This window comes from Mesoplodon densirostris, chromosome 4 (assembly GCF_025265405.1).
Source record: "Mesoplodon densirostris isolate mMesDen1 chromosome 4, mMesDen1 primary haplotype, whole genome shotgun sequence".
In the NCBI taxonomy this organism is placed as follows: domain Eukaryota; kingdom Metazoa; phylum Chordata; class Mammalia; order Artiodactyla; family Ziphiidae; genus Mesoplodon; species Mesoplodon densirostris.
In genome coordinates, this window is record NC_082664.1 from 140568869 (window position 1) to 140584574 (window position 15706).

Consider the following 15706-nt stretch of genomic DNA (forward strand, 5'->3'; position numbering starts at 1 on the left):
AGAAAAATCTGAGGGCAGCAGCTGCAGTGGCAGTTTTCTGCTTTAGTAATATGAGCAGGGCTTCAGGTGGTGACATTCCTGGCCCTGAATGAGCTGCTCGGAAGAGGGGGAGAGGCAGGTAAGATGGCAGGTGGCCAGACTGCTTTTTTTTTTTTTTTTTAACATCTTTATTGGAGTATAATTGCTTTACAATGGTGTGTTAATTTCTGTATAACAAAGTGAATCAGCTATACATATACATATACCCCCATATCCCCTCCCTCTTGCGTCTCCCCACCTCCCACCCTCCCTATCCCACCCCTCTAGGTGGTCACAAAGCACCCAGCTGATCTCCCTGTGCTATGTGGCTGCTTCCCACTAGCTATCTATTTTACATTTGGTAGTGTATATATGTCCACGCCACTCTCTCACTTCGTCCCAGATTACCCTTCCCCCTCTCCATGTCCTCAAGTCCATTCTCTCCATCTGTATCTTTATTCCTGTCCTGCCCCTAGGTTCTTAATAAACTTTGGTTTTTTAGATTCCATATATATATGTGTTAGCATATGGTATTTGTTTTTCTCTTTCTGACTTACTTCACTCTGTATGACAGACTCTGGGTCCATCCACCTCACTACAAGTAACTCAATCTCATTTCTTTTATGGCTGAGTAATATTCCATTGTATATATGTGCCACATCTTTATCCATTCATCTGTTGCTTTTTAACTTAACCCTTTATCTATACCATGAAGGACAAAGCCTGCTTTATATAAGAAAATATCACCTCTGTTTCCAGCTGTCGATCTCATGTTCTTCACATTCATATTTTCTCCCCTCCCCCAAAGACTGTCTGTTCTATTTGTCTTTCTCTCTCTCTCCTTCTGTTTCTTTCACACATAAGACACACACACACACAAACACACAGTGGCTGAACTGGAAAAGGAGGTTGTTGATTTAAAACATAACAGAGGGCTTCCCTGGTGGCGTAGTGGTTGAGAGTCCGCCTGCTGATGCAGGGGACACGGGTTCGTGCCCTGGTCCAGGAAGGTCCCACATGCCGCAGAGCGGCTGGGCCTGTGAGCCATGGCAGCTGAGCCTGCGCATCTGGAGCCTGTGCTCCGCAACGGGAGAGGCCACAACAGTGAGAGGCCCACGTACCGCAAAAAAAAAAACAACCATAAATAAATAAATAATAAATAAAACATAACGGAAAAACTCAGGGTAAGTATAAATTATGTATGAGCAGCGCTTTGTCTTATTCTTGAAAGTGTGTGGGTTAAAAATATCCTGCTTGGGGCAGGTCCATAAATATAATTGCATTGATAATGAGCAGGCAGCTGCTATGAGGATCCATGCCCAGTTGTCCTGGATTGCCCTGAGCTGCTCTCCTTATGGAAAACAGTCCAACCAGCTAACAAACGAAACCCCTGTCAGCGTTGACCAGGCATCATGACGCAGGCTTCAGAGTCAGCCAGACCCATATTAACTTTGTGACCTTCAACAAGGAGCTTGACTTCTCTGAACCTGTCTCCTTAACTCTTAGTTAGGGATGTCATGCTCTCCTTAGAAAGCAGTTTTGAGAATCAGATGAAAAACCAGTGCTGAGTACTTGGCACAGGGCCTGCAGAGTGGGCTCTTGCTAAGGGCAGCTGGGTCACTTTGTGCAGCTGGTCCAGGACCAGGTATGGAAAAGAAGGCAGCCTGGGAAGTGGAAGGGAAACAAACCTGCTGGGTGTCCTTGCTCAAGTCACTTCCCCAAGCTGTGAAGTGAAAGTGAAGGAAGGTAGAACAGATGGTAATAAGGTCCCTTAATGCTCTGACATCTGCAAGGCCCACAAGGCATGCTGACCTTGCCTTCATTCTGCTCAGGCAGCTACTTTCGGAATATACATTGGTGAAATCTAGCAGATGAGAGGCCATCCTGGGCCAGTTACTCAGCCCAGGGCTGAGCATCATAGAAATAGGCAGCCCTGCAGCCCTTGGGAACACAGGTGGCTGCAGACAGGAGTCACCTGTACAGGGGGCCTCTCACAGAGAGACCATCACCCCACGTAGGCTCCTTTAGACACTTCTCACCACCAAGAATGTCAACTTCCCACAGAGATTCGGCAACCTTAGAGCTTCAGGGGACCTTAGATCATTGAGTCATTTTAGCAACAGAATCCTGTTTCCAAATGAAAACTTTCATGGCACCAGCAGCTAAACCACATGCAAGTAGAGCCCCTGTGGTAGAATTGGGATGGGATGCCCAGGTCCCTGACCATGTAACTTCCCTGTCACCCCTCATTGAGGCCTCTGTAGCTCTGAGGACCCCTGATCTGGTCCAGCCAGTCTTTTCACAGATGAGAGAAGGGAGGGCCAGAGAGGGTGAGTGACACACCCTAAGGCACACAGCCAATACCTTGATCACCTGGCTGCCAAAAGTCAGCCACGAAGATTATTTTCTCATTGCTATACTTAAATTTGTTTTTTTAGAGTGTCAGGGATCACTCCAAAGTGGGGTAGATAGGAAAGAGGACAGTGATTCAGCAGAAACACCAAAAAACTTTTACTTCCAGAACTTTAATTTCATCTTTGTCCACAGGAGCTGGATTATTCCGTTGATCCAGAATCTCTGCCTCCACTTCGGAATCCTGACATCCTCGTGGGTGAGAATGACCTCACGGCCCTCAGCTATCTCCACGAGCCCGCTGTGCTCCACAATCTCAGAATCCGCTTTGCAGAATCCAAACTCATTTATACCTACAGTGGTAAGGAGAGCAATTCTAGGAGCGCAGGAATGACAAACTTCATGCTCATTGTCTAGAGCATCCTGATTATGTTTTATATTATGTTTATATTAGAAATGTTGACTCTGTCAAAGTGTGTAATCACACCTAAAAATTTGCCTAGATTTCTATCTAGAAGGTACACACGTCTGATCTTAGAGTTTGTTATAAAAAGAAGTATCTAGGTGGGGAGAGTCTTCAACAAAAACTAAGATTGGACTACCAAGAAAAATGTATGTGGATAAAGCTTGTGTTTGAGTTTCTCATTGGATGTGATAAGTTTATTACTTATTTTGGGCAGCGATATTATCATTATGTTTACACTGAGAATTGTAAGAGCCTCTCAGTTTTAGGGTGTTGCCATCTGTCATCTCATCTAACCTTCAGAGTAGCCTAGAAATGTAGGTGACCTCGGCAGGGAACTGAGATTCGGAGCATTAAGTGACCTGCCCAAAGTCACACAGGAGATTTAATAAGTGACAGAGCTGCGGTTTCTCAAAAGAACTCGGCGAAAGAGGTGACACTAAGAATCCCATCACTGCATCTGACATCTTTCCTCAGGAATCATCCTGGTGGCCATGAATCCTTACAAGCAGCTGCCGATATATGGAGATGCCATCATCCACGCCTACAGCGGGCAGAACATGGGCGATATGGACCCGCACATATTTGCTGTGGCGGAAGAGGCATACAAGCAGATGGCCAGGTAGCCTCCTGCCAGGCAGGGCTTCCTCTTGCTCTCCCAGTGCTCCTGCATTTGCTGGGCCTTCACAGTGGTAGGGAGACATCTGGCCGGGTCTCATTAAAAGTGACCATCAATCAGACCGGTGGGGGTGCTTGGTAGAGCAGACTGACTGTACCAAGTAGCAAATGACTGTTTGCTATATAACTGTCTAAACCAAGTTTCCTGGTTTTGCCCCTTCTAGGTAGTCAAGTCAGTCCTACCAATCTGGAAATAGCCGATGCTTTTCTTGCAGTGTGTTTGGTTGGAAGAAAATTGATTTATTCTTCACTGTGAGATGCTTAAGCATTTTTACCCATCCATGGCAGCAGACTCTAATGATAGATGAGCACAGGTTTTAGCTGTAGGAGATTGGGGGGTTTATTCTAATTTTGCCACTTGTTTTTTGTATGGCCTGTGAAGTTATTGTTCTGCTAGCAAACCAGGAGGCTTTTATGAAAAGCCTCCTGTGGACCAGGCACTGTGCACACACTCTCACACATCATCTTGAGTGCCCTCAAAAGAGCGTGTGATGAGGATGCCTGAGCAGTAGTCAGACAACTGAGATGTGAAGCCATCCACCCAAGGTCACCCAGCAAGAGAAAGGCAGAGCTGGGATTTGTGCTCAGATTTCTAGACTCCATGTGTAATTTCTTTTCCCCATAACTATCCTATTTTGGCTTCAACATCCTGATCTGTAAAAGGATCTTTGTAAATCCTTACAGTTTGCAAAAGAACTTTCACAGACAGTGGTCTCCTTTGAGTCTTAGAACACCTCTGTGAAGTCTTTTGAACCGCCATCATGCCCTTATTTCACAGATAAAACCTGAGACACAGGACCTGAGTCTGCTACATTTACTTCATAACCCTGGGCACAGCCCTGATCTCCCTCAGCTTCAGGATCCTCATCTGTGAGCTAGGTGCTCAGAGAGCACCCATTCCAAGCTCTACTGCTTATAACCAGGAAAAAATAATGGTGGCTTATACAAGGTAGAAATGCATGGTTCTCTCCTGCAGAGAAGTCTGATGGGCAGTCCAGGGCTAGCACATCAGCTCTACCAAGTCATCAAGGATCAGTGCCTTCCAGCTTCCCAATCCTTGGAGCGGGATCCTTGGCCTCAGGGCCAAGCAAGTACTCAGCCTTCTTTCTCTCTTTTCTAGGCTACAGAATGTCCCAGGGGAAGGGTGTGCCCCTCCTGGTTAAGGAGCCCTCCCAGAAGCCCCCACAGAGCACTTCTGCCCACAGCTCATTGGTCAGGTCCTACTCACATGACCATGCCTAGCCACAGGGGAGGCTGGGATATGTAGTCTTTCATATACGCAGCAACATGTCCGCTAAAAATTGGGGCCTAGTCCCTAAGAAGCAGGGGAGGATGAATGTTGGGTAGAGAATTACTGATTAAAAACCAGTAACCTGGGACACCCGAACCCCACGTCCTCAGTCTCAGCAGGCGCCCTCCATGCCTCGATGCACCTGTCAGGCCACAACGGATTGTGTGACTCCCTCTCTTTTGTAAACACATCAGAGGCTGGGAGCCAAGCCAGGCTCTGCTCCTGAGGACACCAGCTGGACCCGAACCTGCCGTCCCTACTCTGGTGCTGTGATGAATGATGTAAAAGTCTCCCCCCTTTCCTGAGCCCTGCGGGTAGTGTGGAGGCTCATGAGCAGAGGGCAGCCAAGCCCGATGGTACCAGAAAATGAAAGATCCTGGAGGTTCCAAAAAAAATTGCCAATTACCTTGGCTTCTGCTACAGCAAGGTTCTTTCCAGTGCTAAAACACCCGTGGTTCTGGGATTTACCCTGGCCCCTGTAGGTCTCCAGGGCATCTGCAAGATTAGAGTCTGTGTGGCTCAGAGCCTGACAGGCCAGGACTGCTCCTGGGTGTCAGTAGCATGAGCTCGTTAGAGCTGCAGGACTGAACCAGGTTCAAGCTTGAAGAGACAGTTTCCTCTGGAGGTCTGTCTAACTGTAGTAGCAGAACCGAACCTAAGGCAGGCTCTTACTGGACTTGCTGATGCTAGACTAGGAGTCCGGAGAGCCCAGCTTTAGTTACCCCAGTCCCACTCCATGCAGCTGAGGGGCACGGGGAGTGTCGTTCACCTCCTGAGCATCTTAGCTTCCTCACTGAGGCCAGGAGCTCTCTCTCTAAGGTCCTCTCCAGTGTTCACAGGGAGGATGTGTGTTCTGTGCCTCACTGAGTCACTGTTCTACTCATCTGTAAAATGGGTACACAGTATGTGGCATAGGATTTTTGTGAGGCTTAAATGAGAATCCCTGTAAAGTTTTCACCAAGCACCTGGCACGTAAGTGGTGTTAGGACAGCACTGTAATAAGGTTCTACCATCATGATCTTATGACACAAAAAGTTTAATGCATTTTTTAAGATCTCTAAGTTGTGTAGCAGAACATGTTGGCTTATGGAGCACACGTGTTCCCAAGCACATTTCAAGTAATTGCTCTCCAAATGATGATATCTTTAAAATGTTTTTATATTTAAGTGGGGATATACAGAAAGGAGTTGACATAGGCTTGAGACTGCTATCTTTAGAAACCTGCTTGCAGGTTTGACCTGTGGCAAACCTCTGGGAACTTGGATTTCAGGAAGGTTCTCAGCATTTCCTGTTTGCTGAGAGTGGCTCACTGCACCTAAACTGTTTGTGTGAACAATGTGGTTCCTGCTGAGTATCTTCTTTCCTTCTGGGCATCTGGAATTTTGGTGTGTGATAGCAGAGGATGCCTATGTGACCGGCCCCCAGTAAAAACCCTGGACACTGAGTCTCTATTGAGCTTCCCTGGTAGACAGTGTTTCCCGTGTGTTGTCATAATTCATTGCTGGAGGAAGTAAGTGCATCCTGTGTGACTCCACTGGGAGAGGACTCTTGGAAGTTTACACCTGGCCTCCTCTGGACTTGGCCCTGTATGCCTTTTCCCTTTGCTGATTTGCTTTGTATCCTTCTGGTGTAATAGATCTTAGCCATGAGTGCAAATATGTGCTGAGTCCTGTGAGTCCTGCTAGTGGATCACTGATCTGGGATTGGTCTTGGGGACTCTCAGCACAGGGGACACAACACGAAACAAAGTTGTGTGTTCAGCAGGATCACAGAGGAAAAGACTAGAAGGAAATTCACTGGTATGTTAAAAGCAGTTACTTTCAAGTGATAAAACAAAGTCCCTTCTTCGGGCTTATCTACATTTTTCTTGATGAGTATATATTGCCTAATAGGAAGAAATGAATATTTTAAAAAATCCTTTTATTTATTTGCTTTAGAAATAATAAAAATCAGTCAATAATTGTAAGCGGGGAGTCGGGTGCTGGAAAGACAGTATCTGCTCGCTATGCCATGAGGTACTTCGCCACCGTCAGCAAGTCCAGCACTAATGCTCACGTGGAAGACAAGGTTCTGGCGTCGAACCCCATAACTGAGGTGTGTACCCCGTGGGGGTGGGGAGTGGGGACAGAGGCAGAGGCGTGTATGGAGAAGTGGGCTGGTTTGTGTATACAGGCATACCTCACTTTGCAGATATTGCTTTTTTCTTTTCTTTTTTTTTTTTTTTTTTTTGCGGTATGCGGGCCTCTCACTGTTGTGGCCTCCCCCGTTGCGGAGCACAGGCTCCGGACGCGCAGGCTCTGGACGCGCAGGCTCAGCGGCCATGGCTCACGGGCCCAGCCGCTCCGCGGCATATGGGATCCTCCCAGACCGGGGCACGAACCCGTATCCCCTGCATCGGCAGGCGGACTCTCAACCACTTGCGCCACCAGGGAGGCCCTTCTTTTCTTTTTAAACTAGTTAAAGGTTTATGGCAATACTGCATCAAACAAGTCTATCAGTGCATTTTTCCAACAGCATTTGCTCACTTTGGGTCACGTTTTGGTAACTCTCACAGTATTTCAAACCCTCCACCAACAAAAAGATTCTGACTTGCTGAAGGGTCAGATGGTGGTTAGCATTTTTTAACAATAAAATATTTAAAATTAAGGTGTGTACATTGTTTTTTTAGACATATGCTATTTCACCCTTAATAGACTATAGTATAGTGTAAACATAACTTTTGTATGCACTGGGAAACCAGAAAATTCGTCCGACTTGCTCTATTGTGACATTTGCCCTATTGTGGTGGTCTGGAACTAAACTCACCATATCTTCAAGGTATGCCTGTATGTTGTCCTTGCTAACTTGAGTTCCCTTCCTTTAAAAACCAAAGAAGTGAGGGCAGGGAAGGAGCAAGGAAGTCTGTTCTCCGGTGGGATTTGAAGGAGATTGGGGCATAGATTGCTGCTTTCAAGGCCTCTCTCCTCTACCTGCTGGGCTAGAAATTCTACCATCAGGATTTCAGGAGTCCCCTGTTTACGTTTATATCCCAGGGGAAATTTCCTCAACCACAGAGACAACTGGTACACCAAGACCAGTGGTGTTCTCCAGCGAACCAGCACCAGCTTTCATGGGCTGATTGTTAAACATTCAGGAATTCTTTTGCAAGTTATTGTTAAACCTCTGGTAGTTTGAAATCAGTCATGGTGGAAGTATTTACACCTTATAAATTGGCAAATGTCACATATCCAGGCTGTTCATCTTCCCCTCCCCGAGAGTGATTCATCAGCACACCACTGACTGGCTCAGATATGTGGGCAAGGCCAACCACAATGGCACCCATGGGTAAGGAGACAACCCTCAAGGAAGAAGGGGCATCTGACAGCTCACGAGAGGGCCCAAAGGCCAAGCTTGGCTGCCTTGCAAATTGGGAAGAGGATTGATTTGGATTTATTTGGAAGCATAGCAAATAATTAAGAACGTTAGATTCCTAGACCCTTTCTCCCTGTTTTCTTGAATCAAAATCCTCCATGAATATTTATCAGACCACCTATTTTGTTTAAGCCACTGTGCCAAAATATAATACAGGAAGTAATGAAAATAAGGTCCAATCCCCAAGTTTTAAGACTCCTCTAACATAACATATTTTAAATTCGAATAGAAAGATAAATCATGATCCAAGATGGCAGTAAAAAGGTTGTCAAGAAGCACTACCCTGTTAAATGCCCAGTGGATGATATTGTGTGGTTATTTGTTTAGGGTTTGTCTCACCCACTATTGTAAGCTCCATGAAGGCAGGACCATGTCTACTTGGTTTACCTTCGCCTGCCAGTAAATACATGTTGTCCAAAAGCATGATGGCCTGGACAGGAATGCGATGTGTGTGCATAGGAAAGGTACTTCCAGATGGAAGGTGCCCAGGAAGGGAGAGCAGCGTGGGCAAGAGGAGAGACAGAATTCAGTAGCAGAAGTAAAAAAAAAAAATCATGCTCAGTGTGAGAGGGATGGAAGAAGGCAGTTTTTTGGTTGAGTAGAAAGTTCGAGTAGGGAAGTGGTAAGGGATAAGGACAGAAATAAAGGTTGGATGAAGGATGTAGACTTCGAATTGAGCATCTCTAATATTTTAGGTGTAGATGAGTTGAGTCACTGTATATTATCTCATTTAATTCTCCCAACTCTGTAAGATGCATACTTCCCCATATTACAGCTAGAGAAATTGAGACTTGGAAAGGTGAAATAACTTTCTAGCATCACACAGATAGTAAAAAAGGAACCTAGGGCCTTGAAACATCAGAACCCGTGTGTTTTCTGATCCCGCTCAGTGTCTACCAGTAAGATTGAGGAGAGCCTTGAGGTGAGACTGAGGAGACCTAAGGATGTGTCTTATTCCCTGCGAGCCCCTGCCTCCCGGCCTCCCTCTATAATCAGACTTTTCCCCAGCATACAAGACTGGATTTTACTGTAACTGCTCCAATAATATTGATGCAAAGGTTTTTTTTTAATGTTGTTACTATGTTTTGTAGGCTGTTGGAAATGCCAAGACCACCCGCAATGACAACAGCAGTCGGTTTGGGAAATACACAGAAATCAGTTTTGATGAGAAATATCAAATTATAGGAGCCAACATGAGAACTTACCTACTGGAGAAATCCAGAGTTGTCTTTCAAGTAAGGATAAAAATATTAAATTTCCTTTTCCCCAACTTTTGTAGTATGGTTCACATTCATATATTCATTAGACAACCTACATTGTTCTGTGACTTGAAGAATACAGTTTTCCTATATTACATTTGCAGTTTGGGTTATTTTTTTCTATTTCTTAAAAATGAAAATTGATGAATAGGTGCAGTATTAGTGGAATTGTATGGTTGAGGGAAAAGTTTATGACTTTCAATTTTAGGCACTTAAATCCTTAGCATTTAAAAATCAAGTTTATCTTTCTAGAACACAAAGACTACTTGAAATAGACAAAGCTGTTAGACTGGCTTTTGTATCAGGAAGGGAATGGGATCAGATCTAGAGAGGCGGGGTTTAAGAAAAAGGCTTCTGTCCATAAAATGGAGAAAATTCTCATTGTTTTGGCCCAGAAGGAGAGTAACAGTAAACCTTGTATTGCAGGGAGTTTCTTTAAAATTTCACCTGGTACTAACTACATTATTTCCATTTCGTAGAATGTTTTGTTTAATAACATTTTCTCTGCGGTGGTTATTCGGAAGGTGATCTTGGGCCACCAGTTCTCCCTCTGTGAGCCAGTGGAGGCAAGAAGTTGGGTCACGGCAAAAACACGTAGATGTCCGTGTCCATGAGAGCAGAACTGTCAATACAGATTAGCCATCTAAGACCCTCTTGTTGAAAACCTCACATTTTCATTTGTAAAGGGCTTGTGTAATTTCAGGGCTTTTCTTTATTTTACAGTCAGAAAATGAGCGAAATTACCACATTTTCTATCAGCTTTGTGCATCTGCACAGCAGTCGGAATTTAAACATCTTAAATTGGGTATGTAATGCATGGTGTTGGAAGAGTCTCTTTTTTATGTAGGAATTTTAATTCTAGGTTAATTTCGTCTTCTTATAATATCATCACTTAAAAAAAAAGTATTCTGTCCAAAAATATAAGATCCTTGGGTTCCAGGGGTGGAATTGATGCATTTAACTAAGGAGATAGATTAGTTAGGGGCAAAGTGAGTCCAGGAATAGGGGACCCCTTCAACTCCAGGGTTCTTTTCAAAGCTGCAGAGTGATTGTGGTCCATCCAGCCAGAACTACCTGAAGAAGGCCTTCTGACCACTGGGACTTACTGATCTAAGTCCCCAAACTTTTCTCTTTATCTGAACTTCTTGGATGGTCATTTTTCTAACAGCTATGACATACTTCCATGTCTTCTGAGACAGGGTACCTCTATCATAATTTGAATTTCCTTGATGGCTCAAAATCATTATTAATCGTAACCATAATTAATGAGCTATTTGTCATTTAGTGCAAATGGCCCAACTCCGGTGGTATCTCGGCTCTCCTGTCTTGGTCGTTTGTGCCATGTTGGTAGACAGAATTGTCTGGTGTGTCAGAGTTGAATGCACACTGCCTAATCCTGGAGAAGTTACTTGCACTTGTAGAATCTAAGTTTCTTCAGATTTCATACAATGATAATATCCATGCCTTGTCTGCCAAATAGAATGTGAAGAGCGAACATGGAAGAGCTTTCTGAAGGCTCCCCTACTATTCAAATATTAGATGCATATATGGTTATTATCTTGACCATAGTGATGTTTTTATAACGGTATATGTTTATCAAAACTTATCAAGTTTTCTACAGTTAATCATACGTTCAGTAAACCTCAGTAATGCTGTATAAAATTGTTAGATATGGGAACAAAAACCACGTGCTCTGGAGTCAGGCCTGTGTTTTAATTCTTGCTCTGTGGTCAGCTGTGGGTCCATGAGCAGGCCACTTCACTTTTCTGAGCCTCAGCTTCTGAGTCAGCAATGTAGAATTCTAAGGAATAAGTGGAAAGACATTTGTAAAGTGCTTAAGACAGCACATTAAGTGTGAACTTTTCTTCTCGCTTCTGATGTACATGTATGTTCACATTTCTGTGTCATAGATATCACAGCCTTACTTTTGATTTCAGGGAGTGCAGAAGAATTTAATTATACGAGAATGGGGGGCAGTACCATCATTGAGGGCGTGAATGACAGAGCTGACATGATAGAGACTCAGAAGACCTTCACACTACTGGGTAAGTGAAAGCATCCTATCCCAGGAGTGGCCATTTTCTCCAAAAAGGCTGGGATGCCCAGCATGCATGTGTTCTGAAGACACCTAATAAATTCTAATTTTAAGATTAGCCAATCAAAAAACATACTTGGAGGCCAAGCTGTCAAAAAGGTGCTTTTCCCTTAAAAGATATAGAAATCAACTCTGTGCTCTATGATGAACTAGATGGGTGGGATTGAAGAGGGGGTGAGAGGGAGGGGACATATGTATACATATAGCTGATTCACATTGTTGTATAGCAGAAACTAACACAACATTGTAAAGCAACTATACTCCAATAAAAATGAATGAATGAATAAATAAATAAATAATTTTAAAAACCCTATGGCAGGGACTTCCCTGGTGGTCCAGTGGTAAAGAATCCACCTTGCAATCCAGGGGACGCGGGGTTGATCCCTAGCCAGGGAACTAAAATCCCACATACCACCGGGCAACTAAGCCCGTGTGCCACAACTACTGAGCTCATGTGCCTCAACTAGAGAGCCTGAGTGCTGCAAACTACAGAGCGCACAGGTTCTGAAGCTGCGCTCCACAACTACAGAGCCCACACAGTCTGGAACCCGTGTGCACAGCTACAGAGCCCACACACCCTGGAGCCTGCGCGCCACAACTAGAGAAGAGAAAACCTGCACACCACAACTAGAGAGAAGCCCGCATGCCGCTATGAAGAGCCCGCTTGCCACAACAAAAGATCCCCAATGCCTCAACGAAGATCCCGTGTGCTGCAACTAAGACCCGAGACAGCCAATAAATAAATAAATAAAATCCTTAAAAAAAAAGAAACCTTATGGAAGGGGCACCGAATAATAGCAGTAGTCAAAGTATTCTTCACCTCCATGGGCTCACAGTAAAACAAGGTTTTACTTCAGGATATTCTTGGGAGGGTGAGATGAATTGGGAGATTGGGATTGACATATAATACACTAATATGTATAATAGATAACTAATGAGAACCTGCTGTATAGCACAGGGAACTCCACTTCGCTGTACAGTAGAAACTAACACAACATTGTAAAACAACCATACCCCAAATAAAAAAAAAAAAGGAAAAAAGAATATCCTTGAAGAAGCAATAAAAATAATTAATTTTATTAAAAAATAAATAAATGATCTTAACTAAGAGTCTAACTCTTTGAGAAACAGTGACTTATTGCCAGTGGTTCTCAATACTAGAATATCAGATCACCTGAGAAGATTTTTTTTTTTTTTTTTTTTCTTTTTGCGGTATGCGGGCCTCTCACTGTTGTGGCCTCTCCCGTTGCGGAGCACAGGCTCCGGATGCGCAGGCCCAGCGGCCATGGCTCACGGGCCCAGCCGCTCCGCGGCATATGGGATCCTCCCAGACCGGGGCACGAACCCGTATCCCCTGCATCGGCAGGCGGACTCTCAACCACTGCGCCACCAGGGAGGCCCAGAAGATTTTTTTTAAAAATTCTAATATCTAGATATCACCCCAGACCTACTAAATCTGAATGAGAATATTTGAGAGCAATGATATACCTAAAAGAGAAGAAATAATCATGTCGAAGCTTCTCATTCTCATCTGTGAACTGTGTGAAAACCTTGAGATAGACATTTCAAATAAAAAGTGTCTAACTTTGGGCTTCTTCCTTTCCATCAGGAATTTATGAACTAGCATTCAATTTCTACCCTAATCAGTCATTCTAACAAAACTTCTAATTTTAAAAAGATCAGATCTTTTTTTTTGCTACAAAATTTAATTTTGCAAAGTTCACTTAAACTGAACAAAAGAAAATCTTTGTAGAGAAATATGCAGCTCTTAATGTTCCTCCACATGTATGCATTGGACATGGCTATGAGTCCTCTAGGAACAAGAACTTTATCTTTCTTAAAATGACAATTTATTATTATCTCTTGTGATTCTGGGCTGACTGGGCTCACCTGGGCACTTCTTACTTGGGGATTCTCGTATGATGGTGGCAAGGGCTGGATCAGCTGAGTGCTTCTTCTGTCACATGGGCTGGGATGGCTAGAACTACTGAGGGCTGGGTGGGCATTTCTCTTCCTCCATGTGGCCTTCCTCACAGCATGCCGGTCACATGTGGCTAGCTTCTCCTAGAGCTAGTTCCAACAGGCTCAGGTGGACTCTGCAGGTTTTTTTATGAACCAGCCTCGGAAGCAGTGCAGCATCACTGCTGCTGTGTGCTAATAATCAAAAGCAAGGCATAGGGCCAGCTCAGACTTATGACCCTCAGGGAGAAAACTACACAGGGCATGAACAATGGGAGGGTAATGCATTGGGGGTCATCTTTGGAGAGTAGCCACCACAGTAGCTGTTGGGGATGTTGTGAGGATTAAGAGATAACGTCTCTTGGTTTATGAACTGTGGCATGCTCTATCAGAATGAGAGATCAGTACACATTTAATGAAAGCATGACCTCCAAGTATGAATCACTAAAAAATGTCCTAGGCCAGAGGTTGGCAGATTGCAGCCTGTTTTTGTAAATAAAGTTTTATTGGAACACAGCCACACTCATTTGAGTATGATCTATGGCCGTTTTCATGCTATGGTGGCAGACTTGAGTACTTGTGCCATAGACTCTATAGCCTGCAAAGCCTAATAAGAAAACGTTTGCTGACCCTTGTCCTAGGTGATAGAGTGAGCATAGTTGATGGGTTCCTTATAGTTTTCTTGCAATTTGTGAAAAGATTCGTGGGTGGACTCATGAAGCTAAGCTTCAACCCCAGTGCATTTAAACATGGATGTCCCCTGAGGACCCCTGGTCAGGCAAAGAAGTTTGAGCAGCCTTCAGAGGTCTGTTTGCTGCTGTGGAGTAGATTCATGCATGGAACTCACTATAACTTTGAGATTGCCATCATCCTGTGACCCCCACAGCCAGTAATCTCATGCTGTGTGTTGATTTCATGGTCTCTAAACCTGTGTTGTCCAACACAGTTAACTACTAGCCACTAGCCACAAGTGACTGTTTACACTAATTAAAATGAAATAAATTTTAAAATTCATTTCTCAGTTGCACTAGACATCTTTCAAATGCTCATAACCATATGTAGCTAAAATAGCTGCCATATTGTTCAGCACAGATAAAGAACATTTCATCCCCAAGGAAAGTTCTATCCAATAGCATGTGTCCAACAATGTGAATATCTCGTGTATACTGCTTGTCCCATTGGCTGTGTCCTCTTGTTTGTGTCTCAGTGTTATCATCTTAGACAGAGACCCCCTCAAGGGCAGACTGCCCAACATGAATCGTACATAGGCTTATAACACATTCGGGCAGATACCTTTTTTAAATGTAATTGCTAAACACGTACTTGTTGGTTGATTTGTCCATTGCTGTGGTTTGCTATGGAGACAGTTTGGAGAAACAGACAAGGTTAGCAGTGAGGTCATCTAGTTCAGTACACAAGTCCACTTCACAACACGCCCAGTAAACAGACTTCTGGGATCTGCTCAGACTTCTTTGCCTGGTGCAGGGTCATCAGGGAACCATCACTTTTATACACCCTGGGGTGAGCTAAGGCAGCTTCATGACGCCACAGGTCTTTTCACACACTGCAGTGGTCACTGGCGGTACACTGCTTAACCATGATACACCCGGTGTGATTGTAACTTTGGCAAGTTCCCTAACCCTTCTATGCCTTAGTTTCCCCCTCTGTAAAATGGGAACAGTACTAGTATATATATATATATATATATATATATATATATATATATATATATATATATATATATTTTTTTTTTTTTTTTTTTGTGGTACGCGGGCCTCTCACTGCTGTGGCCTCTCCCATTGCGGAGCACAGACTCCGGACACGCAGGCTCAGCGGCCATGGCTCACGGGCCCAGCCGCTCTGCAGCATGTGGGATCTTCCCAGACTGGGCCACGAACCCGTGTCCCCTGCATCGGCAGGTGGACTCTCAACCACTGCGCCACCAGGGAAGCCCACTAGTACTTTTTATATAGTTGTTGTAAGCATTAGACGAGGTGCTATGTAGAAAGTACTAAGGATAATGCCTGCTGCAGAGCTTCATTTGCTTTCCCTTCTGGCTCTGCTTCTGAGGTACTAAAATGGTTCTGAGACCCAATTCCAATGTGTGTTGGGGGGGAGGGGGAGGGGAGGGGGGTTCCCCACACCAAGCGATTCTCTGGACACCAGCTGGATGTCCTACA

The 15706-nt window shown here is 44.3% G+C and overlaps 1 protein-coding gene across 1 annotated transcript in view; it reads left to right on the forward strand.

Annotated features, from left to right (window-relative positions):
• Window positions 1–3312: 3312 nt before the first annotated feature.
• The window catches only part of MYO5C (myosin VC), a 91100-nt gene continuing 78706 nt past the window's right edge, over window positions 3313–15706 (forward strand). The window contains exons 1-5 of the mRNA XM_060095298.1: window positions 3313–3455; window positions 6740–6896; window positions 9305–9448; window positions 10196–10277; window positions 11410–11517. Coding sequence (XP_059951281.1) covers window positions 3328–3455; window positions 6740–6896; window positions 9305–9448; window positions 10196–10277; window positions 11410–11517 — 619 coding nt within the window. The 5' untranslated portion in view covers window positions 3313–3327. The remainder of the gene's footprint in view (window positions 3456–6739; window positions 6897–9304; window positions 9449–10195; window positions 10278–11409; window positions 11518–15706) is intronic.